At 34.2% G+C, this 22526-nt stretch overlaps 1 protein-coding gene across 1 annotated transcript; it reads right to left on the bottom strand.

Moving 5' to 3' along the window:
• Nucleotides 1-4447: 4447 nt before the first annotated feature.
• Nucleotides 4448-21542, bottom strand: LOC144958902 (uncharacterized). Its single transcript, XM_078891187.1, has 6 exons — nt 21408-21542; nt 18711-18939; nt 13478-13833; nt 11846-11971; nt 10473-10566; nt 4448-8967 (listed from the first exon to the last, which is right to left on the bottom strand). The coding sequence occupies exons 3-6, from the start codon at nt 13820-13822 to the stop codon at nt 8870-8872; spliced, it is 663 nt and encodes a 220-aa protein (XP_078747313.1). The 5' UTR covers nt 13823-13833; nt 18711-18939; nt 21408-21542; the 3' UTR covers nt 4448-8869.
• Nucleotides 21543-22526: the final 984 nt, after the last annotated feature.

The following is a 22526-nucleotide window of genomic DNA, read 5'->3' as shown; positions in this document are numbered from 1 at the left end:
TTTTGTTTGTTTGTTTTTAAGGGTTTTACGGCGCTTGCAACACATTTAGGTTATATCAGCGCCAGTAAAAGTTCTAGAATTACAATTAAAGCACCCAAGAAAAAGTTAGACTTAGGGGAACTGGGAACAAATAGGGATCAGATGTAGATTCCAAGAGCATACCACCAATGTACTTAGTTTGAGATCACCTTTAAGTCTCATCCGGACACAAGCACAAAATCCAACAAAGAGAGATACACTCAAATGCTTACATTATACATTCAAAATAACAAATATAATAATACATAACAGAGAGATGATTTACAAGGAAAAAAATATCATCTCCCAAAACAATAACTATGCATTTGACTGTTTCCCTCCCAGCTAGGACTCCGGCCAGGGCCAGGACAAAACCAAGTAATCTCATTCCAAGACAAAGACAGAGAGCATGTTGGAAAACAGATATAAGGGGATAGAAGACACAGTATGTACCCCCTCCCTGCCCATGCCTATTTAATACATTTTTCTGAGACAATTTACAGGCGTAGTATCAAAGCTAATGTTTTTAGTTTTTACATGTTTATGGTAGTTGAATCAAACTATCTATGTACAATGCTCATTTTTAACACATTTTTTTCTCTCTCCAATTTGAAAAGTAGCAAAAATCTCTAGGATTGAGTGAGTTAATGAAATTGTTTGATTTTGTGAGTTTTGTTCACTCTTAGAAACCACCATTGAGCTCTTATAAAAAATAGTCTTTACACGTGTGTGCTGTCCTTCTATGAATAGTGTTCAATGTGCTGGACACAACTAAGGGAGAGAAGAATCTGTGATAAACACATTCACCCAATACATTCAAAGGGCTTTCAAGTTACATTTAGCAATTTTTTTTAAAAAATTAAAAAAAAACAAAAAAACACAATAAACACAAAAACCAATCAATTTTGATTATCTTCATTCAAATGCAATTTTGGTTTGTTTGGGGTTTTTTTTTTTTTGAACATTTGGAAGTATTTTGCGCTTTCAACAAATTCACACCATCATTCAAACTCTATTACAGTTACAGAGAAATCTACAGAAAGAGAGTACGTAGATCTGCTCTTAAACTTTAAAGCACACTGGGGGAAATATGAAACAAAGATTGGTGACTAGATCAAACAGGGGACAGAAGTAGAAGTCGATTTCAAGCAACATATCTTGTGTGTGTCTGGCTTTGAGACTGATTAGCTAACGTCTGATGTTGTTTGTTTGTTTTTAAAGGCATACGAGAAGAAGAAGAAGATTCCCCGTGTTTTCTTGACAAAGCAGAAACACAAAACATCCACGTTTTCTGTCCATGTTAATTAACATTGAAGGTTCGATTTGATTCTATTCGCACATAAAGGACAAATGTGACCCATCGTCTCAAAATGGTATTATGTCGGAACGAACCAGATGCTTAAAAGCCAAATTAAATGTTAAAACTGGTCCAAAATATAAATTGTTGGCATTAGCACCCTAAAATATGGTATCCATTCTCCTCAATAAAACATACAAACTCAACACAAGTCTGATATATTCTGGCTATAAATTCAATTTTCAACATCTTAACCAACCCGACTTAATACCGCTTTGAGGGGAAGGGTCACACATTATTATGACAGAGGGGGATAAAGGATATAGCAACAGAGAAGATACAATGAAGAACACACCTAATCATAGGGCCCTTCCTCCCCATTCCCCAACTCTCTATCACTCACTCTCTCCCTCTATCTATCTATGTCTCTCTCTCTCCCTCTCTCCCTCTATCTATCTATGTCTCTCTCTCTCCATCTATGTCTCTCTCTCCCTCTCTCTCTCTCTCTCCCTCTCTCTCTCTATCTATCTATGTCTCTCTCTCTTCCCTTCATCCAAATGAAACATTTAAATCTTGCCATTTTTCTACTGAAGCTTTCAGACTAGCAAGCAATGGAAGGAAGATGTCTTGTCTTGCTTGGTGGCCAACCTTATCAATCCAGTATTACCAATTACCGCGACAATCTGCTTAAGTTTTTAAGTTATTTTGTTTTTAAGAGTTTTACGGTGCTTGCAACACATTTAGGTAATATCAGCATCAGTAAAAACTGAAAATATAGGATAGTAAAAAGTTATAGAATTACAAATAAAGCACCCAAGAAAAGGTAAGACGAAGGGGAATGGTACAAATAGGGAATTGATGTAGATTCCAAGAGCATACCACCAATGTACTTAGTTTGAGATCACCTAAAAGTCTCATCCAGACACGAGCACAGGTCCCTACTAAGAGGAATACACTCAAATGCGTACATTATAAATTCAAAACAACAAATATAATAATAATACATAACAGAGAGATGATTTACAAGGAAAAAAATTATCATCCCCCAAAACTATAACAATACATTCAACTGTTTCCCTCCCAGCGAAGGACTCCAGCCAGGGTCAGGACAAAACTTAGTAATCTCATTCCAAGACAAAGACAGAGAGCAATTGGAAAACAGTTACAGGGGGATAGAAGACACAGCAAATACCTCCCTGCCCACTATGGGAAGTCAGGAACCCCACCCAGGATTTAAAGCAGAAAAATCGGAACCAGCCTCAGAATCTATTTTAAATGAGAGTTTATCTTAACCCAGCTTAAGGGGCAGCATGGCTCAGCAGTATGGTCTTTGCTTCGTACCCGAAAGGTAACGAGTTCGATCACCCGCCGCTGCATTGTGTGTCCTTGAGTAAGTTACATCGCCCTAGCTCACTTTGCGGCGTTGCTCTGCGGCTGACGTCTGGGTTATTCCAGTCTTCCCTTGGAATAGACCCTAGAGACAAATTTCCCCAATGGGATGAAATAAAGGAAATTCTTTTTTTTAAAAATCATATATCTTAAGCAGACTGTCGTGTTTTATATCAGGGTAAACCTGAAGCTTACAAATAAATTTTTAGTCAAAATGATCAAATTTGATTAATTCGACGACTTTCATTGAGGAGAGAAATTTTTGTTTCTTAATTATCTCAACCCTCTCCTTACCAACTACAGGAAAATCGTCACATTCGTTACGATGCAACCAACCAAATTCTTATTCAAATTTCTTTTGTACATCATAAAATTTAAAGCAAATGAACAGTGTGTTTTATAGCATGTTTTGCTAAAGAAATTATGTGTTGGAAGAACTTTACTGCTATTGTGTTTGAGTGATAAAAAAATATATTTTTGTGTTATTAAGGTGCGAAGTTTTGGGGAAAATCCTGAAAATGGCTGGTAAGGAGAGAGTTAAACAACGGTACCAAAAACGTATAAACTATGTATTCTGATGTCGATTTATATATATATAATTCATATTTATTTAATAGGGCCAGATTCATCCTCATATATTACCAGAATGACAAAGTCGGGCACATTTGAATTATTTATAAGTATTCGGTCAGAAACAATCATCATGTAAAAAAATGTAAAAAAAAAAAAATTTTTTAAATAGTAAAATTAATTTTAAAACACATCGATATCATCATTAATCAATTAATTATTATTTCATTAAAGCAAAAATTAACTATTTGGTCTCAACTGGCAATAAAAAAACATTCAATTCAATCGTATCACGTGATCACAGGTGAAGGGAAGGGGATAGGTGAGTAAGGTGATGGTTTGAATATTGTAACACAGTAGGATAATAGTAGTAATAATAATAATAATAATAATAATAATAATAATAATAACAATAATAATTATTATTATAATAGCAAATAGTAATAATAATAATAAATAGTAATAATAGTCAGAAGAAGAAAAAGAAGAATAACAACAACAATAATAAATAATAATAATAGTAAGAAGAAGAAAAAGAAGAATAACAACAACAATAATAAATAGTAATAATAGTCAGAAGAAGAAAAAGAAGAATAACAATAACAATAAATAAATAATAATAATAAAAATAATAATTATTATTATCATTACTATTATTATAGTAAACAGTAATAATAATAATATATAGTAATGATAGTAAGAGAAAAAGAAGAATAACAACAATAATAGATAGTAATAATAATAATAATAATAATAACAACAACAACAGGGAAATGGCCTACCGTAGCATACACACCGGTGTATAGTGCATAATATAAATTCTATCGACATAATGATTACAAAACAAATCAAGTCAATTATTAATGAAATACGATGATGATTAATTAGAGAATAGATTCCTTTACAACGATGGTTAAGGTCTGTTAGTATAGTTGTTAATATTATATTATATTATATTATATTATATTATATAATACAGGGTGTCCATAAAGTCTGGGTACATGGTAATAGTACAAATTCCTCTTTAAAAACTCTTATCTTATTCGATTGGGATGTAAATGAATCGTATTTTAACTACAAATGACATCTTCTTCAGTAAAGAAAAGCATCATTCAGCCAAATCTCCACAATCTATAGCATACATGAATAAATATCAATAGATGGGGAAGTATGTTTTTTTTGTTTTTGAGGGTTTTACGGCGCTTGCAACACATTAAGGTCATATCAGCGCCAGTAAAAAGGAAGAAAATGGGATAGTAATAAGTTCTTGAATTACAATTAAAGCACACAAGAGAAGGTAAGACAAAGGGGAATTGGTTCAAATAGGAAACAGATGTAGATTCCAAGAGCACACTATCAAAGTACTTAGTTTGAGGTCACCTAAAAGTTTCACCCAGACACCAGCACAGGATCCCACAAAGAGGAATACACTCATATGGTTACAAATCATAGTATTTTAACTATACATGACCGCTTCTTCAGTGAAGAAAACCATCATTCAGCCAAATCTCCACAATCTATAGCAGAAATGAATAAATATAAAATAAATGGGGAAGTATGACGTGTACCCAGACTTTGTGGACATCCTGTGACTGTATCGTATTATTTTATATTTGATCTAAGCATGCGTCAATCTACAAACTATTGAATGCATCATTAAAAAACAACAACTACTACTACTAACAAACAAAACGAAACAAAACAAACAAAAAGTTTCAGGGTCATAGTTCAATGTTCAAAAGCTAAAAATAAATGGTGTGTTTGAAGCTATATTTATATCCACAGCTCCATTTTGTATGTAACCTATCAAGATAGAATGTATGATGCTTATTCGTTTTTTGTTGTTTTTTTTTTTGTTTTGAATCCCAAAGAGTGAAAAAAATAATAATCAAGAACAGACAGGATGCAAAAATTCAATTCAAGACCTTGAAAAAAAACCCCAAAAAATGGAAAAATTACGTGAAAAAAATATCTGTTTTGCACCTCTGGTTATGTTCTTGGTTCATAAAGGTCAGTCAAAAGGCCCTTTCCCACACACTATGTAACCGGTCAATCAAAATCCCCTTTCCCACACACTATGTAACCGCTCAATCAAATGCCCCTTTCCCACACACTATGTAACCGCTCAATCAAAAGGCCCTTTCCCACACACTATGTAACCGGTCAATCAAATGCCCCTTTCCCACACACTATGTAACCGCTCAATCAAAAGCCCCTTTCCCACACACTATGTAACCGCTCAATCAAAAGCCCCTTTCCCACACACTATGTAACCGGTCAATCAAAATCCCCTTTCCCACACACTATGTAACCGCTCAATCAAAAGCCCCTTTCCCACACACTATGTAACCGCTCAATCAAAAGCCCCTTTCCCACACACTATGTAACCGGTCAATCAAAAGGCCCTTTCCCACACACTATGTAACCGGTCAATCAAAAGCCCCTTTCCCACACACACTATGCAAGCGTTTAACACACACATTTTAAACCATGTCAAGCCCCTAGCCTATTTTGCAACTCATTTTAATTTTAAAACAACTCTAAGCCCCTGTAACATATTATATAATATGTACACATCTTATTATGCAAATCATTCTATTTTTAGCAATTTGAATCACTTATCAGAGTGACACACAGCAAAGAATGATGACGTTGGAATGTACGCACATGGATTTGTAGTGGTAAACAAAACACACAATTATTTTAAGGTAAAAAAACAATAATTAACACAGAACTCGTTGGATTCCAGCACGCTCTTGATTGAGAGAGAAGCCGAAAAGCGTGCCGTAATCCGATGCACATGGGAGGTAACCAATGCATATTTGGTCACACAGCGCCGGAGTGTGTTGTATTGCACTGGATTTCGACACGCTAGAGCCCAACAAGTAGCCTACTGCAATAAAATGAACAATGATTTAGCAAAACTTGAGTAGTTTAGTTTTTAAATTAAGGGATGCGAGTGCTTGCTTTATTAATATTTACTTTTTACTCCATTTTATTTTTCTCGTTCAGCAATGTAAATGTAATAAAATGTTATTAAAAAAAAGAAGACAAAAGACAAAAATGTACAATTTCATTTCAAGTCCCATGCTGTCATACTCTGACAGAGGGGGATACATCGTGTAAGCAGAGGGCAGGAAGACGTGAATGTCTTTTCACATTTGTGTACTCGGATAAAATTGCATCTAATCAAATGTAGAATTTCAAAGTGAATTAAGACATTGAGGAGCAGGTACCTTGTCAGATAAAAGAACTGACCAAGTGTGTATGAAAGGTGACAAAAAATTTAAAAAAATACAAGAAAAAAAACAACATTTTTTTAAAATCAGTCGAGGTCGACTGGGCATCGAACCTCAGACCTTGTTCAGTTCTTTAATTTCAAACTGGTTGGCAAGACTAGAGGAAATGATGACTACTAATTAATCTCAAATGAATCCGGTTTGAATTATCTTCTTTTCTTTTTCTTCTACGACTCCCAACAATATATTTTTTTGTCAAAAGTAATGTGCACGCTCGAATGTTAAGTTGCAGCAGTTTGGTCATTTTAAAATAAATATATATATTTTTTTTTAAATGTGAACATGCCAAAGACAAATCGTGTTTCAATAGAAACGGAGCCATCTTCCATGCCAAAGACAAATCGTGTTTCAATAGAAACGGAGCCATCTTCCATGCCAAAGACAAATCGTGTTTCAATAGAAACGGAGCCATCTTCCATGCCAAAGACAAATCGTGTTTCAATACAAACCGAGCCATCTTCCATCCATCCTCTATAAAACAGACATGGACAGGAGTCATTTAGCTCACATCATCATGATAGTTTTTGTTTTTAAGGGTTTTATGGCACTTGCAACACATTAAGGTCATATCAGCGCCAGTAAAAAGAAAATGGGTTAGTAAAAAGTTCTGGAATTACAATTAAAGCACCCAAGAAAAAGTAAGACAAAGGGGAACTAGGAACAAATAGGGATCAGATGTACATTCCAAGAGCATACCACCGATGTACTTAGTTTGAGATCACCTATAAGTCTCATCCGGACACAAGCACAAAATCCAACAAAGAGGAATACACTCAAATTGCATTATACATTAAAAATAACAAATATATTAATACATAACAACAGAGAGATGATTTACAAGGAAAAAAATATCATCTCCCAAAACAATAACTATGCATTTGACTGTTTCCCTCCCAGCCAGGACCCCGACCAGGGTCAGGACAAAACCAAGCAATCTCATTCCAAGACAAAGACAGAATGCAAGTTGGAAAACAGATATAGGGGGATAAAAGACACAATAAGTACCTCCCTGCCCACTATGGGAGGCCAGGAACCCCGCCCAGTGTATCTTATATCACACTACAAACTCACCATAAACACTAAGTAATAGGTCACTTATTCACCAAGCAACTCTTACGTTCACATCGTAATAATAACGTCTTCATTTCATAATTGTGTAAAAATCATTTACAGAATGCAACAATTGTTAAAATATAATTTATGGCGCATATTAACAGCAAGTATAAATACATGTTACTGTCCGTATGAAAAAGCCCAGTTCAAAAAGGAAGACAATGTGAGCAAGGGCCGACCTTTCAACTTTCATTCCTCTTTCAAATCTCAAAATAATTAAATTCAAATGTCAAGTAAGAGAAATTCTACAAAAAAAAAAAAAAAAAAAATAGACGTCTAGATGTGTTATAAAAACTATCAGCTGTACCAAAATAATTACAAAAATGCAGGCCTTTCAACTTTCATACTACTTTCAAATCTCAAAAACTTAAATTCAAGTAAGAGAAATTCTAAAAAAAAAAACAAAAAAAAAAAAACAAACAAACAAATTAGATGTATTATAAAAATTATCAGACGTATCAAAAAATTAAAAAATCACAAAAAATGACAAAACTCCGTTTCCTTTTGCGCCAAACTTGACTGACATTAATTATCCGGAATTGAATCCGCTTTCCTTTCATCCCATTACAGTTTTATCAATAAACAAAAATAAATATTATAACAGCTTAAAAAAAAAAAAAAAAAAAAAAAAAAAAAAAAAAAAGAACAAAATTCCAAACACGGAACGTTTCAGGCTCAAAACCCTTTCTTCAGCCAACAACAAAAAAAAAAAAAAAACCCAAAAAAACAAACAACAAACAATAAAGACATATTAAATTCATTACTAAATTTCTGTCGTCAATCTGGAATTTAGTAATGTATTTACGTCCTTATTGTTTTTGTTTTTTGTTGTTGTTGTTGTTGTTGGCTGAAGAAGGGTTTTTCTTTAGCCCCAAAACGTTCTGTGTTTAATTTTATGTTCTTTTCTTTTTTTTTTGAAGCTGTTATTATATTCATTTTTGTTTATGACTTTTTTCCACAGTCCACAGCTTCTCTCGCAGCCTCGTATCACATTTGACTTCCAAGTTAATCATCAATGCACTATCAAAAAATGCTTGCCATTCCATTCATACAACCAAATCACAGTTGGTCTCCCACTGCCTTCCTTCTTCACCTACTGTTGGAGGAGGGGGAAAATATGCATAATAATAATAATAATAAGTAATAAATTCTAGTATTTGCGATTGATCGATTTGTTTTTTTTTTAACACTTGCACCCAGATTTCTTCTCGTCTTTGTCCGTTAATCGGACCCCTTGACTTCCTTCTGAATCTCCGAATTGCCTGGATACCATTTTGTTTGCTGAAAAAACAAGAGAAAAACATTGAAAATTAAATTGAGTTTTTTTTCCGTCTGAAAACGGTATTAAATCGGAACGAACAAGATGCTTAAAAGCCGAATTTAATGTTAAACTGGTCAAAAATATAAATTGTTGGCATTAGCACCCTGAAATATGGTATCCATTCTCCTCAATAAAACATACAAACTCAACACAAGTCTGATATTTCTGGCTATAAATTAAATTTTCAACATTTTAACCAACCCGACTTAATACCATTTTGAGACGAAGGGTCACATATAGTGCAAAATCCACTAAAGGTACTCAAAGCGCTTTACCTGGCCAACAGCAACACTTAATTAACATGTAGAACGGGACATGATGCCTATGAGGCAATATTACTATTTTTTCTTTTTTTTTTGGATAGTGGCAGCGCTGTTAACGCCCAGGTACTCATTTTACACCTGATTACAGTGAGAGAATGCGAGTAAAGAGCCTTTTCCAAGGACTCAACTATGCACCGAGCGAGGCTCAACCCCAGGTCCTTCTGATCCAAAAACATGTGTCATACCATAAGACCACATAACCGCACAATTAAGAGGTAATTACCTTTGCCCAATGAAACAAACGAAAGCGCCTGAAGCAGGGTGCGAACCAAGGACCTTTCAGGTCACAGTACAATGCCTTTAACACTTCAACCGTAGCCATCGTAAAGTTATAGCCTGACACTGACCAAAAAATGACGTCAAAAGGCCAGTCTTTTGCCACAAAAGAAAACAAATCGTGAGTTGTATTCAATAGTTCTACTAATGAAATAACTTGTTTCCTTGAGCACTACTAACAACTCACTAGTTGCTAAACAAACCTAAAAAATGACATCAAACTGCCAGTCCTAGAGGGTTCTAGTGTCAGGCTATATGTTAACGATGGCTACGCTTCAACACACATGGAAACAAAGTTTAATGAAAAGGATGATAGAAGAGATAGCGAGGGGGTGTGGGCAGATGGAAAAATCCACCATCACAGGTGGCCGACATTCCCCGTGGCCTACTGGGAATGTCCATCATAGTGAAAATAACTAATCACACTACATCAATGAATAAAAAAAAAAAAAAACATATAACATAATTATAAACATAATCAGCATACTTATACTATGTAAATAAACAAAAACAAACATATAACATAATTATAAACATAATCAGCATACTTATACTATGTAAATAAACAAAAACATTCTAAACATACAAGGTTTAACCTTCCAAAAAATTATAATATCGCCTATGAGGCGTCATGTCCCGTCTGACACATTAAATGTTGCTGTTGGCCAGGGACCCCTTTGTAAAGTGCTTTGAGCACGTTTAGTGGATATTGCGCTATATAAAAAGCTCATTTTAAGATATAGAGTTCTGAACACTTTAACAAAACTTACGCGAAAAAAAATAAAAATCGTCCATCGTGTTGAATGCAATGGATTTAAAATAAAATGAGATTTTGCCATAAGTAGTAAAAAAAGAACAGAGCTTACCAATCATTGTGAACATTTCTCGGATGGCCAAACCCGTCTTGGCCGACACTTCTGCAAAAATCAATCCATTGTCTTCTGCGTAGGCCCGTGCATCCTGTGATAAAACGGATTTTAAAAAAACAAAAAAACAGTCGTTTTGACAAAAGCATTGACCAAAAATGCATAAATTTAAAATTTAAATTAAATTGAGCTTTTATATAGCGCAATATCCACTAAACATGCTCAAAGCGCTTTACAGGGAATCCCTGACTATCAGCAACACTTAACATGAAGGACGAGACATGACGCCTGTTAGGCGATATTACAATTTTTTCGGACAGAGACTATGCTGTTAACGGTCAGGTTTTCATTTTACACCTGAGTATGGAGAGAGAATGTGAGTAAAGAGCCTTTTCCAAGGACTCAACTATGCGCCGAGCAAGGCTCGAACCCAGGACCTTCCAATCCGAAAGTGAGGTTCATACCACTAGACCACATAGCCGCACAAAATGAGTATGGCAGCTTCCAAAAAGAGCAAAATACATTTTTTTTAAAAGGACGTTTCAGGCCCTAAACCCTATTCAGCCAATGATGAAAACAATTAAGAGTGATAACATTTCACCTAAGATCGAAAACAGAGGGGAGAAAAGATCTCTCTGCACATCCATTTGTCAGCCCTGAGGTAGATTTTATGTGTATAACATGTTAGGTTGATAACTACAAAACATAGGGTATGGTCAGTATCATTATATGGCTCATGAAAGTTGGACAATTACAGAAAACATTAGAAAGAAATTGGAGGCAGCAGAAATGTGGTTTCTTAGAAGGATGTTAAGAATCTCATGGACAGAGAAGAAAACTAATGAAGAAGTATTAGAGCAAGCTGAAACTAAAAGGTTACTAATTCGTACAAAAAGAAAAAGACAAATGCAATTTATAGGGCACCTAAATCGACATAAATGTATTGAACATCTTGCTCTTACAGGAAAGATAGAATGTAAAAAGAGTAAAAGTAGACCAAGAAAAACATATTTGAATAGTTTGAACAGCTGGGTGACAAAGAGAGAGAAGAGTAATATTAGTTTTCTCAGGTTATCTGATCAGAGAGATGAATGGCGTACCATGATCACCGATGTCTGACACAGACTTGGTACTTTGAAGAATAATGTTAGGTCATATTGTTATAGGCTGAAGAAGGATTTTTAGCCCAAAACATTCAGTGTCACTTATTTTGTTCTTTTTTTCTCTTTTTTTAAAGCCAAATTCATTCACTTTTTAGCGTATACAGCTTTTAGCACGATACGCCGAAAGCGAGTGTCATACCACAAGACCACGACATAGCCGCACAGTTGTGGCTTAGAGTCTGGAAAATAAAATGATGAAAATATTCTTACCTCGGATGAAACGGCTCTGTGTTCGGCTGCCAAATCTGCCTTATTCCCCGCCAATACGACAAGCATATTCCCTGCAGCTTGTGCCCTCAATTCCCGTACCCATTGCATGGCACGGTTGAATGTGTGCTGCAGATAATAATAATAATGATAATAATAATAATAATAATAATAATAATAATAATAATAATAATGATAATAATAATAATAATAATAACAATAATAATAATGATAATAATAATAATAATAATAATAATAATAATAATAATAATAATAATAATAATAATAATAATAATAATAATAATAATAATAATAATAATAATAATAATAATAATAATAATAATAAATACACATTTATACAGCGCTCATTCTCGTGTAAAACACAAGCTCTGGGCACTTTACAATATAAATTATCAATTTTGAGTGGAAAAAAAAAATTGCTGTAGATAATAATAATAATAATAATAATAATAATAATAATAATAATAATAATAATAATAATAATAATAATAATAATAATAATAATAATAATCTTAATTGTCCAAATAGGCAATTATTGTTAGGTTACAGTTCTTGTAATAGGGGAAAAAAAATAATTAAAATAGTAGTAAAATAATGATGATAATAATACTGATTGTAATGATGATAATAATAAAATAATAATAATAATAATAATAATAATAATAATAATAATAATAATAATAATAATAATAATAATAATAATAATAATAATAATAATAATAATAATGAAGAAAGAAGAAGAAGATGAAGAAGAAAAAGAAGAAGAAGAAGAAGAAGAAGAAGAAGAAGAAGAAGAAGAAGAAGAAGAAGAAGAAGAAGAAGAAGAAGAAGAAGAAGAAGAAGAAGAAGAAGAAGAAGAAGAAGAAGAAGAAGATACAGAATAACGAAAAAAACTGTTGCTTGCTTGTCAAAGCTCGTCGAAGAAATAAATAACAAACAGGTATATTGTTATAAAATGGAAGGTTCAATTTAAAATCAATGGAGCCAGATACTGTGGATGTTTCGGGTTTCCCCTTTGTCAACAAAACACGGTGAATGAAACACTATATATAGACAAATAAGATAGGAAAACCCTGAACAAACCCTACCGCGTTGTTCAAGTCATGGACTAAAAACAAAAACTGAACAAACCCTAAAGCATTCTTCATCAAATCATGGACTCAAAAACAAAAACTTAACAAACCCTACCGCGTTGTCCAAGTCATGGACTCAAAACAAAAACTGAACAAACCCTACCGCATTCTTCAAGTCATGGACTCAAAACAAAAACCGAACAAACCCTCCCGCATTGTTCATCAAATCATGGACTCAAAAACAAAAATTGAACAAACCCTACCGCGTTGCTCAAGTCATGGACTAAAAACAAAAACAAAAACAAACCCTACCGCGTTGTTCATGGACTCAAAACAAAAACTGAACAAACCACTACAGCATTGTTCAAATCAAAGACTAGTAAAACCGAACAAACCCTACTGCGTTGTTCAAGTCATGGACTCAAAACAAAAACTGAACAAACCCTACTGCGTTGTTCAAGAAACAGACTCAAAACAAAAACCGAACAAACCACTACAGCTTTGTTCAAATCAAAGACTAGTAAAACTGAACAAACCCTACCGCATTGTTCAAGTCATAGACGACCACAGCAGCTTGAGCTCCTCTGTAATACATGGGTGCCAGACTGTTGTACCTCTCCTGGCCAGCGGTATCCCAGATGTCAAATTTGACCGTCTGGGCCCCTTGGACAGGAAGGGTCAGCGTGAAGAAGGCGGCCCCGATTGTGGCTTCTTTATTCTCCGTGTACTGGCCGTTGACAAAGCGCGCGGCGATGCTGGACTTGCCGACCCCTTGGTCTCCCAGCAGCACCAGTTTGGACTGGATGTTACGACCGTTACCGCCAGGTCTTGGCTGAGGTTGTTGTTGTTGTGGTCCTCCAAAACTTCTTTGGTTTGTTCCACTCATTTTGTGTCTGTCTGAAAATTTAAAAAATACTTTAAAAATTGTTTTTAAAAGAATACTTTTTAGTATTAGACTTAGATTGCAAACGCAACAGTACAATAATTTCAAACAAATTAAGTAAGTCTTTCCACCAGGGGATTTAACCCCTTAACATGCCACTTTCTCCTTTCATTAACTCACTCAACCCTAACACCGACTATATCCGTAGTTTACCCGAGTTACTTTTACCCCATGCCTATTTTTTACATTTTTCTGAGACAAATTATAAGCGTAGTATCAAAGCTGATGTTTTTAGGTTTTACATGTTAGTGGTAGTAGAATAAAACAATATATATACATCCTCATTTTATTTTAAATACATTTTTCCAATTTTGAAAACTCTCTAGGATTGAGTGAGTTAACTCAAGAAAAACACTGGTCCATGAATCAGGACACAAGATGGCTGATAATGGAAGCAGCCGTCCATAAATAAATCATGAACACAAAACAAGCTCATGTGTGCATGAACGGGTTGTTTTTTTCTTTTCCTCCTTCTATATTTAGAATACTAAAAAATTTAAACTCGAATATGATTGGTTAATACTTTAGCTTGACCCTTCACCTTGTGTGTGGACAGTTCAGTGTGTGACCTTTTAACTAACTCTTCGTAATCGACTGTCTGACGCGAGGTGACTGAAGTCCTGGAAACCTAGGGTTTCACGGTGATAATCGGCGATATCATTGATTAAAAAAAAATTGTAATAACTCTTAATCATTCTTTGTGTTTTTAAACTATTGATAAAATATATAGCTATAAGAAAATGTGTTTTTGTGTCACACTTATTTTTTTTTAAATACAAAGAAGATCAATTTTTGTGATCACTCATGCGTGAACGGTTCCATTCTTCTGGCAAGTTGCCATTGGTTCATTGATTTCTGGTGGGCACGCAAGACTTACTTGCGATAAAAACATGTGATTTTCATGGAAAATTTTGTTTTAGAAAACTCAATGAAGCTTGGAAGATACACAAAGGTATGATGACAAAGAAACATAATGACATAACTGAATATATGAAAATTGGGTCACATAATAATAATAATAATAATAATAATAATAATAATAATAATAATAATAATAGTAATAATAATAATAATAGGGAAATTCCACGGGTAACGGACTGACAAATCAGACCAAAATTGCTTACATTTCGTGCTCTGAAATGCAACGTATTTATTGTATGGAGCTAATATTTCCCATGGACATGTATCATGTCCGTCCTTATCATATATCAAAAGGATTAAGATGAATCTTTATCAACTTGAATTTTTTTGACATTATAATGTTGGTAACGGACTGACATCAGAAAATCCATCTTTTTCAATTTTATATGTAGATGGATCAAACTTTCTGAAGTTAAGCCTTCCAGTAACAAATAAGTTCTTTTATAGTAACCACGAGATGTTGTTCTACAACCCACTAGCAATATTTAAAAGATTGTCCAAAATTTGAATCTGCAGTCTTGAAAAAGTGTGGTAACGGACTGACAAATGGATGGTAACGGACTGACACCTCTGAATTTTATTACTCAGAATAACGGTTACTACATAAAATCCAGAGCAAAGAACACATTATGTAATTATGAGCAACACTGAATACCCAGTGTGATTGATCAAACCAATACTCTTCCTTATATGGATGTCAAGCTACATTGGGCATGATGAGTAACTCGATGGGTGACATCTGATTACCTCAATCCCAACTTTGCTTTTGAAAAAATTAAATAATGAAATAATGATTCCTAGAGTTGAAATCTATTCTGTCAAAGCCAAACGGAATTTATTTCAACTATAAAATTAATTATCAAAAAAAAAAAAAAAATGTAGATAAGAAAGGACTTTAAAACTGGGGAAGGTTTAACATTCTTTTGGTACTTATTTTTGAAGCTTAATTTTTATTCTGTATTTCACTTGATTCCTCAAGCTAAGGAATTGTCAATAGGCCATGACCGTCACTGCAAACTGGTCGATAGTATTGGCAGTCAATCTCTTCCTCATCTGCACTTGACCAGAAAGCCAGTTATAAGATCTGAGAAAGATCTTCAAAAATTTCATTTGGACCATTTTATCCTTGATTGTTACAATTTTCCTATGCAGATTGTGGGATTTCTCTTAGAATTACATTCTGAGGTTCTGGGGGAGCAAAATAATCTTAAGCCAATTTTGATTCCTGTATGTAATTCACTAACAATCGACACCTCTTTTTCAGGGTTTTTTTACAGGAAACTTTTTTGAATTTTCGTCCTCTCTTTTTTCATCTCTCACAATTATGAAATCGTTTTCCCTTGGTGCTCGCCAAAAGTACTTCTTGTCCAAATAGAAATTTTCGATCAACTTATTTTATTTCATCTTGAAAGCCCATGATAAAAATATTTCAAAAACCTTTGGTTGATGTATTGGGTGCCCTTAGCAGTACAGGCATAGTTTAATTTTTTTTTTTTTAATTTTTGGGAGGATTGTAGACACTCAAAGTTGAATTCAGTATTTTACTTTCCTGTGCTGAAATGTGAGGCAAATGTGGATTTAGGTGTGCTTGGTTTACTTTCTTTTGGAGTTGAAGATTGATCGGCTTTTCTCTTCTTTTTTTTTCCATTTTGATTGAAAAATCCTGTTATTTCTTTTAAGCGTCCTTTACAATCACTTTCAAGTTTTCTTTGAGACTCCTGCTTTTGTTGCCTATCTTTTTCCTAAACAATGTAATGCCCATCAGTTTTCAGTCTTTCTTGATTATTTGAACCATGGATAGAGTAGGCATCTTGAACCTGTGAATAAAGAAATTGAGCGAAATTACATCATAAGCTATGAAAGTCAAATCGGAATAAAAAGCAAATCTTGTTTTCTTAAAAATAATATAGCAAAACTAAGAAAATAAAACTCATTTCTAACTTGTATCACATTACTTTGTAACAACTAAAATATTGACATTATACACAGCGAAACAGTTTGCTGACCCACTACATTTAAAGCCTCAGTGACTCAAAAGTTTTCCACATTAATTTAAATTTTTGATTTCTTTTTTTTTTCTCCCAGGGCTTCTTGCCCCTTTAACAGACGACTACTACTGGCTCCATTGTCATAAGGATATTATAGAACAATAAACAGTGTCTTTCCCTCAATTCAAACATAGCAAAAATCTTCAAGTGATCAAAAGATTCATAAGCTTTAAAAGATTCAACTTACCTATGCAAAATAGCAGGCTTGATGTTGAAGACCAGTGTTTGAAATTTTATGATCCAAATGTTTATAAAATGGCTGCCTGATCAGTTGAAACACATTGGAGTGGACATTACTCCTGAGACTTAAAAAACAACTTTTATATATTGTTTTTGAATTAAAATAGAATTAGTCAGTCTGTTACTGTCAGTCCGTTACCCTAAAAAATGTCAGTCCGTTACCCAACAAAAGTACCTTAAATGATAAATTTCTTGAAAAATTATCTTACAGTGCTAAAGCCATTCATGTAAGAACAGAGAATCTGAAATAGTGAGTCTGTACAACAATCACATCTTTCGTAGATGAAAAAATACTGATTTAATGGTAACGGACTGACATACAATTTCCCAAGGTCATTAAAACGACTGATGAGGACAACATTGCATTAAAATCGAAAATGTGAATGTTTATATAGGTTCCTGATACTTATAATTGTTTTAATATCAATAAACAACAGCAAAGGTGGCTATAATTTTGTAGAAGTTGCAAGGTTTATAATATTGAGAAAATATTCTTTTCGTTCTTCAAATAGGGGATACCCTGACATAAAGCAATAATAAGCATCCTGTACCACAAATATGCACGAAATATCCTTATATTCATAATCCTGAATGATTTTCCAACAAATTGGTACCAAATTTTAATATGTTCTTAAGAATTTGTAAAACACCCCTTCGGTTGACATTTTCGTGGAATTTCCCAATAATAATAATAATAATAATAATAATAATAATAATAATAATAATAATAATAATAATAATAATAATAATAATAATAATAATAATAATATATACTTTATTCATCAAAAAAATTAGAGAAAAGATGTAGAATCCAAAAGCAAACTCTCATTACGTTTTGGTTTGAGATCACCTAAAAGTCTCATCCAGACAGGATCCTACCAAGTGCGGATCGGAAGGCAATAATACAATTTTTTTCAGACAGACAACGTCAGGTACTCATTTTACACCTGAGTACGGTGAGAGAATACTAGTAAATCGCCTTCTCCAAGGACTCGACTATGCGCCGAGCTAGACTCGAACCCAGGACCAAAAGCATGTGTCATACTATACCACAAGCCTGCATAGCCGTAGATTGATGTTATTTTATCGCCTGAACCGAAAACCATTGGAAAAATTCGTGACAAGGTAAGCAAAGGGAAATCTCGTTGTGATGCAAATCTGCAACCGACAGACAGCTTCATACCATGAGCTACATGTAAATATAAGATGACTGTGTCAATGAATTACTTATTAAATTTCATCATTAAAAAAAAAAAGAAAAAAAGAGCTTTTATATAGCGCAATATCTACTAAAACGTTCTCAAAGCACTTTACAAGGTGTACCTGGCCAACACCACAGCAACACTTAACATTTAGGACTGGACATGACGCCTGGTAGGCAATGCTACAATTTTTTTCGGACAGAGGCACTGCTGTTACCAGCCAGGTACTCATTTTATAACCGAGTACGATGAGAGAATGTGAGTAAAGAGCCTTTTCCAAGGACTCACCTATGCGCAGAGCGAGGCTCGAACTCAGGACCTTCCAATCCGAAAGCGAATGTCATACCACAAGACCACATAGCCGGATATCTAAAAAAAAAAACCACATCTAAACCACAAAGGAATAATCTCTTATCTCACCTGTCAATTTTACTCCTCCAAGATTGTGAGAATTAAATTGAATTTTTTGGAAATCCCAACGTTAATTAAGTCTTTAATTTGATTAAAAGTAATTGTTTTTTTTGACATAAAACACAGGTCCAACTGTGAAAATACGTCACAAGTGTATCTATCTACAGGGCACAATGAATACTATTCAGATGGTAAGAGCGACAGCTTATTTCTTGCCATTGTGTCACATTGTCATGATCTGAAAAACAAAAATGATAAGATTTTCAGTACAATTTAAACATCACCATACATTCAATTTTGTTTTTTAACCTCTTATAAATAAATAAATAATAAATAAAATAAAATAAATAAAATTCCCTTTATTCATCCCAATAGGGGGAAATTTGTCTCTAGGGTCTATTCCAAGGGAAGACTGGAATAACCCAGGCGTGAGTCGCAAATTGAGCTGGGGCGATGTGAAGGTCACACAGCAGAGCGGCAGGTGATCGAACTCAGTACTTTTCAGGTACGAAGCAAAGACCGTACCACTGAACCATGCTACCCCCTTGAACAGAACTTACAACGTATTATGAATCATGGTTGTTATTTCACAGCTAAAACAAAAAGATGATTTGCACTGACAAACACACAAGAAAAGAAGAAAAAAAAAAGCAAGATGAAGGGGGGAGGGGGTGGGGGGGAGGAACTATATCATTAAAAGTAAATGAAGGGCAAGATGACCAATTGTGCAGTTTTATGGTCTTTTGGTATTAGTAGTATACTTGCCTACAGATCTAATGATCCTGGTTTCGAGTCCCATTCTATGTGCGGTGCACAGTTGAGTCCTAAGAAAAGGCTCTTTACACACAATCTCTCACCGAACTCAGGAATAAACTGAGTACCAGTACCTTAACAGCGTTGTCTCTGCTGGGAAAAGAAGCATTCGTGATATCTTCTGTAGCATGTATCATGTCTTGTCCTACATAGTAGTAAAGAATTCCCATTGGCTAGGTTTTTGTTTTTTAAAATTAAGTGGTCGCACTTCCAACCAATTGTCTTGTCTTTTTATTAAGTCGCAACTCAGTGCATTTAAAGATAATCGCATGGGTGCCAGCAGGAAGAAGTGCTGAAACCTGAAACTAAAATCTCGACACTTTGCCAAACCTGAAACTGTTCCTACTGAAAATGCAGCCTACACTTTACTCTTATTTCATCACCGTTTTTATGCCATTATTAAATGATTACACTGAGAAGGTGGCTGAATCACGTTTTCGAATTTTTACCAATGCTATTTGGTTATTATACTCAAAACACTGAAACCGGAGGTATTTGACTTCGAGATATAGCGAAACCGGAATTCCGGCATGAACCAGAAAACTGGCACCCATGGATAATTGCGACTGATGAGTGTGGTGAGGACAAATGGACATGTCTAGGCATTTATTCTGATTTGTATTGATTTCTCTGTCAAATTCAATTTGAACTGAACATAACTTTTTAAAAATATTTTCAGGCAGAGAATTCCATATTTGGATGGTGCTTGGAAAAAAACAAACGAGTTGAGACGAGCATTAACTCGTGACTGCAGCACCTGGTTTGAGTGCTGACTTCTTTTATTTGGGATGGATAAGGCGATCAATTGGGTTCATTGTCAGTCCATGTTAAAGAGGACTTTGGCTTTTTGTATAGTGCTTGCGTCTTTCATGTAATGGCGACCAGTTTAGGCTCTGTTGTGTTTCACCCCCGTAGTCAGCATCTTCTTTTTTCTTTTTCTTCAGTAAACTTAGCCATAATTACTTTCTTTGTGGCGCTGCACTGCAACTGATGCCTGGGTGAATATGAGTTTTAAATTTAAAGGGAATTTTAGGATAATTTCATTTACTAATTTTACTATCCATGTCAATGAGATTAGTCTGAGACCATTTAAGTTTCACCAAGACAGGAGAGGAATCTGCCGAGAGAAAACTGTAGAGATTAATAATACAAAATACTATATAATACAATAATATATATATATTAGAGAGAGAGAGAGAGAGAGAGAGAGAGAGAGAGAGAGAGAGAGAGAGAGAGAGAGAGAGAGAGATAGAGAGAGATATCTATAACCTATGACATTTGTGATGTATAATTTATAATCAATCAAGGCAATCACGGGTCTTCCCCTGAGTGGCGTCTGTATATATGGAAGTTCTTCCCTGATTTCTGCTATCAACTTTATTTTTATCCTAGTTTTAGAATTTAGAGTAACTGTAATATAGTTTGTACTACTACTACTACTACTACTACTACTACTACTACTACTACTACTATTACTACTACTACTACTACTACTACTTCTACTACTACTACTTCTAGAAATTAGAACAATTATGGCATGGAACTGGAACAAGAAGAGTTTGAGTTGGGAATCAACCACTACTCTCCACTACACTACACATCTAATCATCAAAACTAATAAAAATGGCTCAGTATAAAGACTACTTTATTCTCGTAAAGAAGAATAAGTTGTCGAGTAGAATTTGTGATATCACATGAACTCCAGAGGAAAAAAAATAAAAATAAATTATGATATTTTCTTAGTAATGAAATGGGACAGTCCGCCGATCTTTGTCTCTTGAAAGTGGAAAGCACTTGTGACTTGACGGAGCTGCATGTACAGGATCTTTAATTTTTGTCACTTCTCGGGTTAGATTTTGACCCTTAATTCAAACATCAAGTTTACAAACTTACCAGTGAGTAATCACTCAATACAATAATTATATTTTGACAGCAGGTAGAAGAAATAAAATATAATTATACACAAAAGTTTCGAAGTGGGCAGTGGCCCAACAGCAGTTTATTTTCATCCTTCCGTAACCTCTGAACTACGCATGTCTTCAGGAAGTCATTAGTTCCGGGTTACAATTTTCATTGAATTTGTACTTCTGTTCTTCAATGAGTCATTTCTATTTATTACTTCTCAATGCCGAAACATAATACATAGCGTAAATTATATGGCGTGATGATAAGAATGACTGTGGTTTTAAAATAATCATATAAATGTAACCCTGTAGAGAATAATGAGAACGGCAGAAGCTTCGTGGTTCTTGAAATGAAACGCTTGTTGAATGAAATTTCTTTCCCACTTTTCCCGTGGTACAACTCTAAGGGCACCATTTACATCAGCCATAGATTACACCTAAAGCTGTCAATTTTATTTTTTTTTAAAGTTATTTAATATTAATTCATTTCTTTATCAATGTATTATTTATTTACCCATCTATTTATTTATTTGAATCAATGTATATGTCAAATACGAACCTACAACGTTATGTGTTATTATTACTTATAACAACGGTAAGAAAAATGATCGACCATAACACTGAAGCATATAATATTTTATTATAGATAGTATCGAAAAACGTCCATTTTATGATAATGATGATGGAAAGGATGATGATGATGATGATGATGGTGATGATGATGATGATGATGGTGATGATGATGATGTTGATGGGGATGATGATGATGATGATGAAAAAGATGGAGGAGGAGGAGAAGGACGAGAAGAGGAAGGAGGAGGAGAAGAAGAAGAAGAACTCGAGACAGGCCACGCAGCTCCCTCCATTCCAGCCTCAAGGCAGTCCTATCGAATTTAACGACACTTTAGCATTTATATAGCTCAATATCCACTCAAATGTGACCCTTCGCCTTAAAACGGTATTAAGTCGGGTTTGTAAAGATGTTGAAAATTGAATTTATAGCCAGAAATATCAGAATTGTGTTGAGTTTATACGATTTATTGAGGAGAATGGATACCATATTTTAGGATGCTAATGCCAACAATTTATATTTTTGACCAGTTTTAAC

Source organism: Berghia stephanieae, chromosome 13 (genome assembly GCF_034508935.2).
Source record: "Berghia stephanieae isolate SIO BIC M18660-M18661 chromosome 13, UCSD_Bste_1.3, whole genome shotgun sequence".
In the NCBI taxonomy this organism is placed as follows: Eukaryota; Metazoa; Mollusca; class Gastropoda; order Nudibranchia; family Aeolidiidae; genus Berghia; species Berghia stephanieae.
The sequence above is the reverse complement of the archived record's forward strand: the minus strand, read 5'-3'. Positions and strand labels throughout refer to the sequence as shown.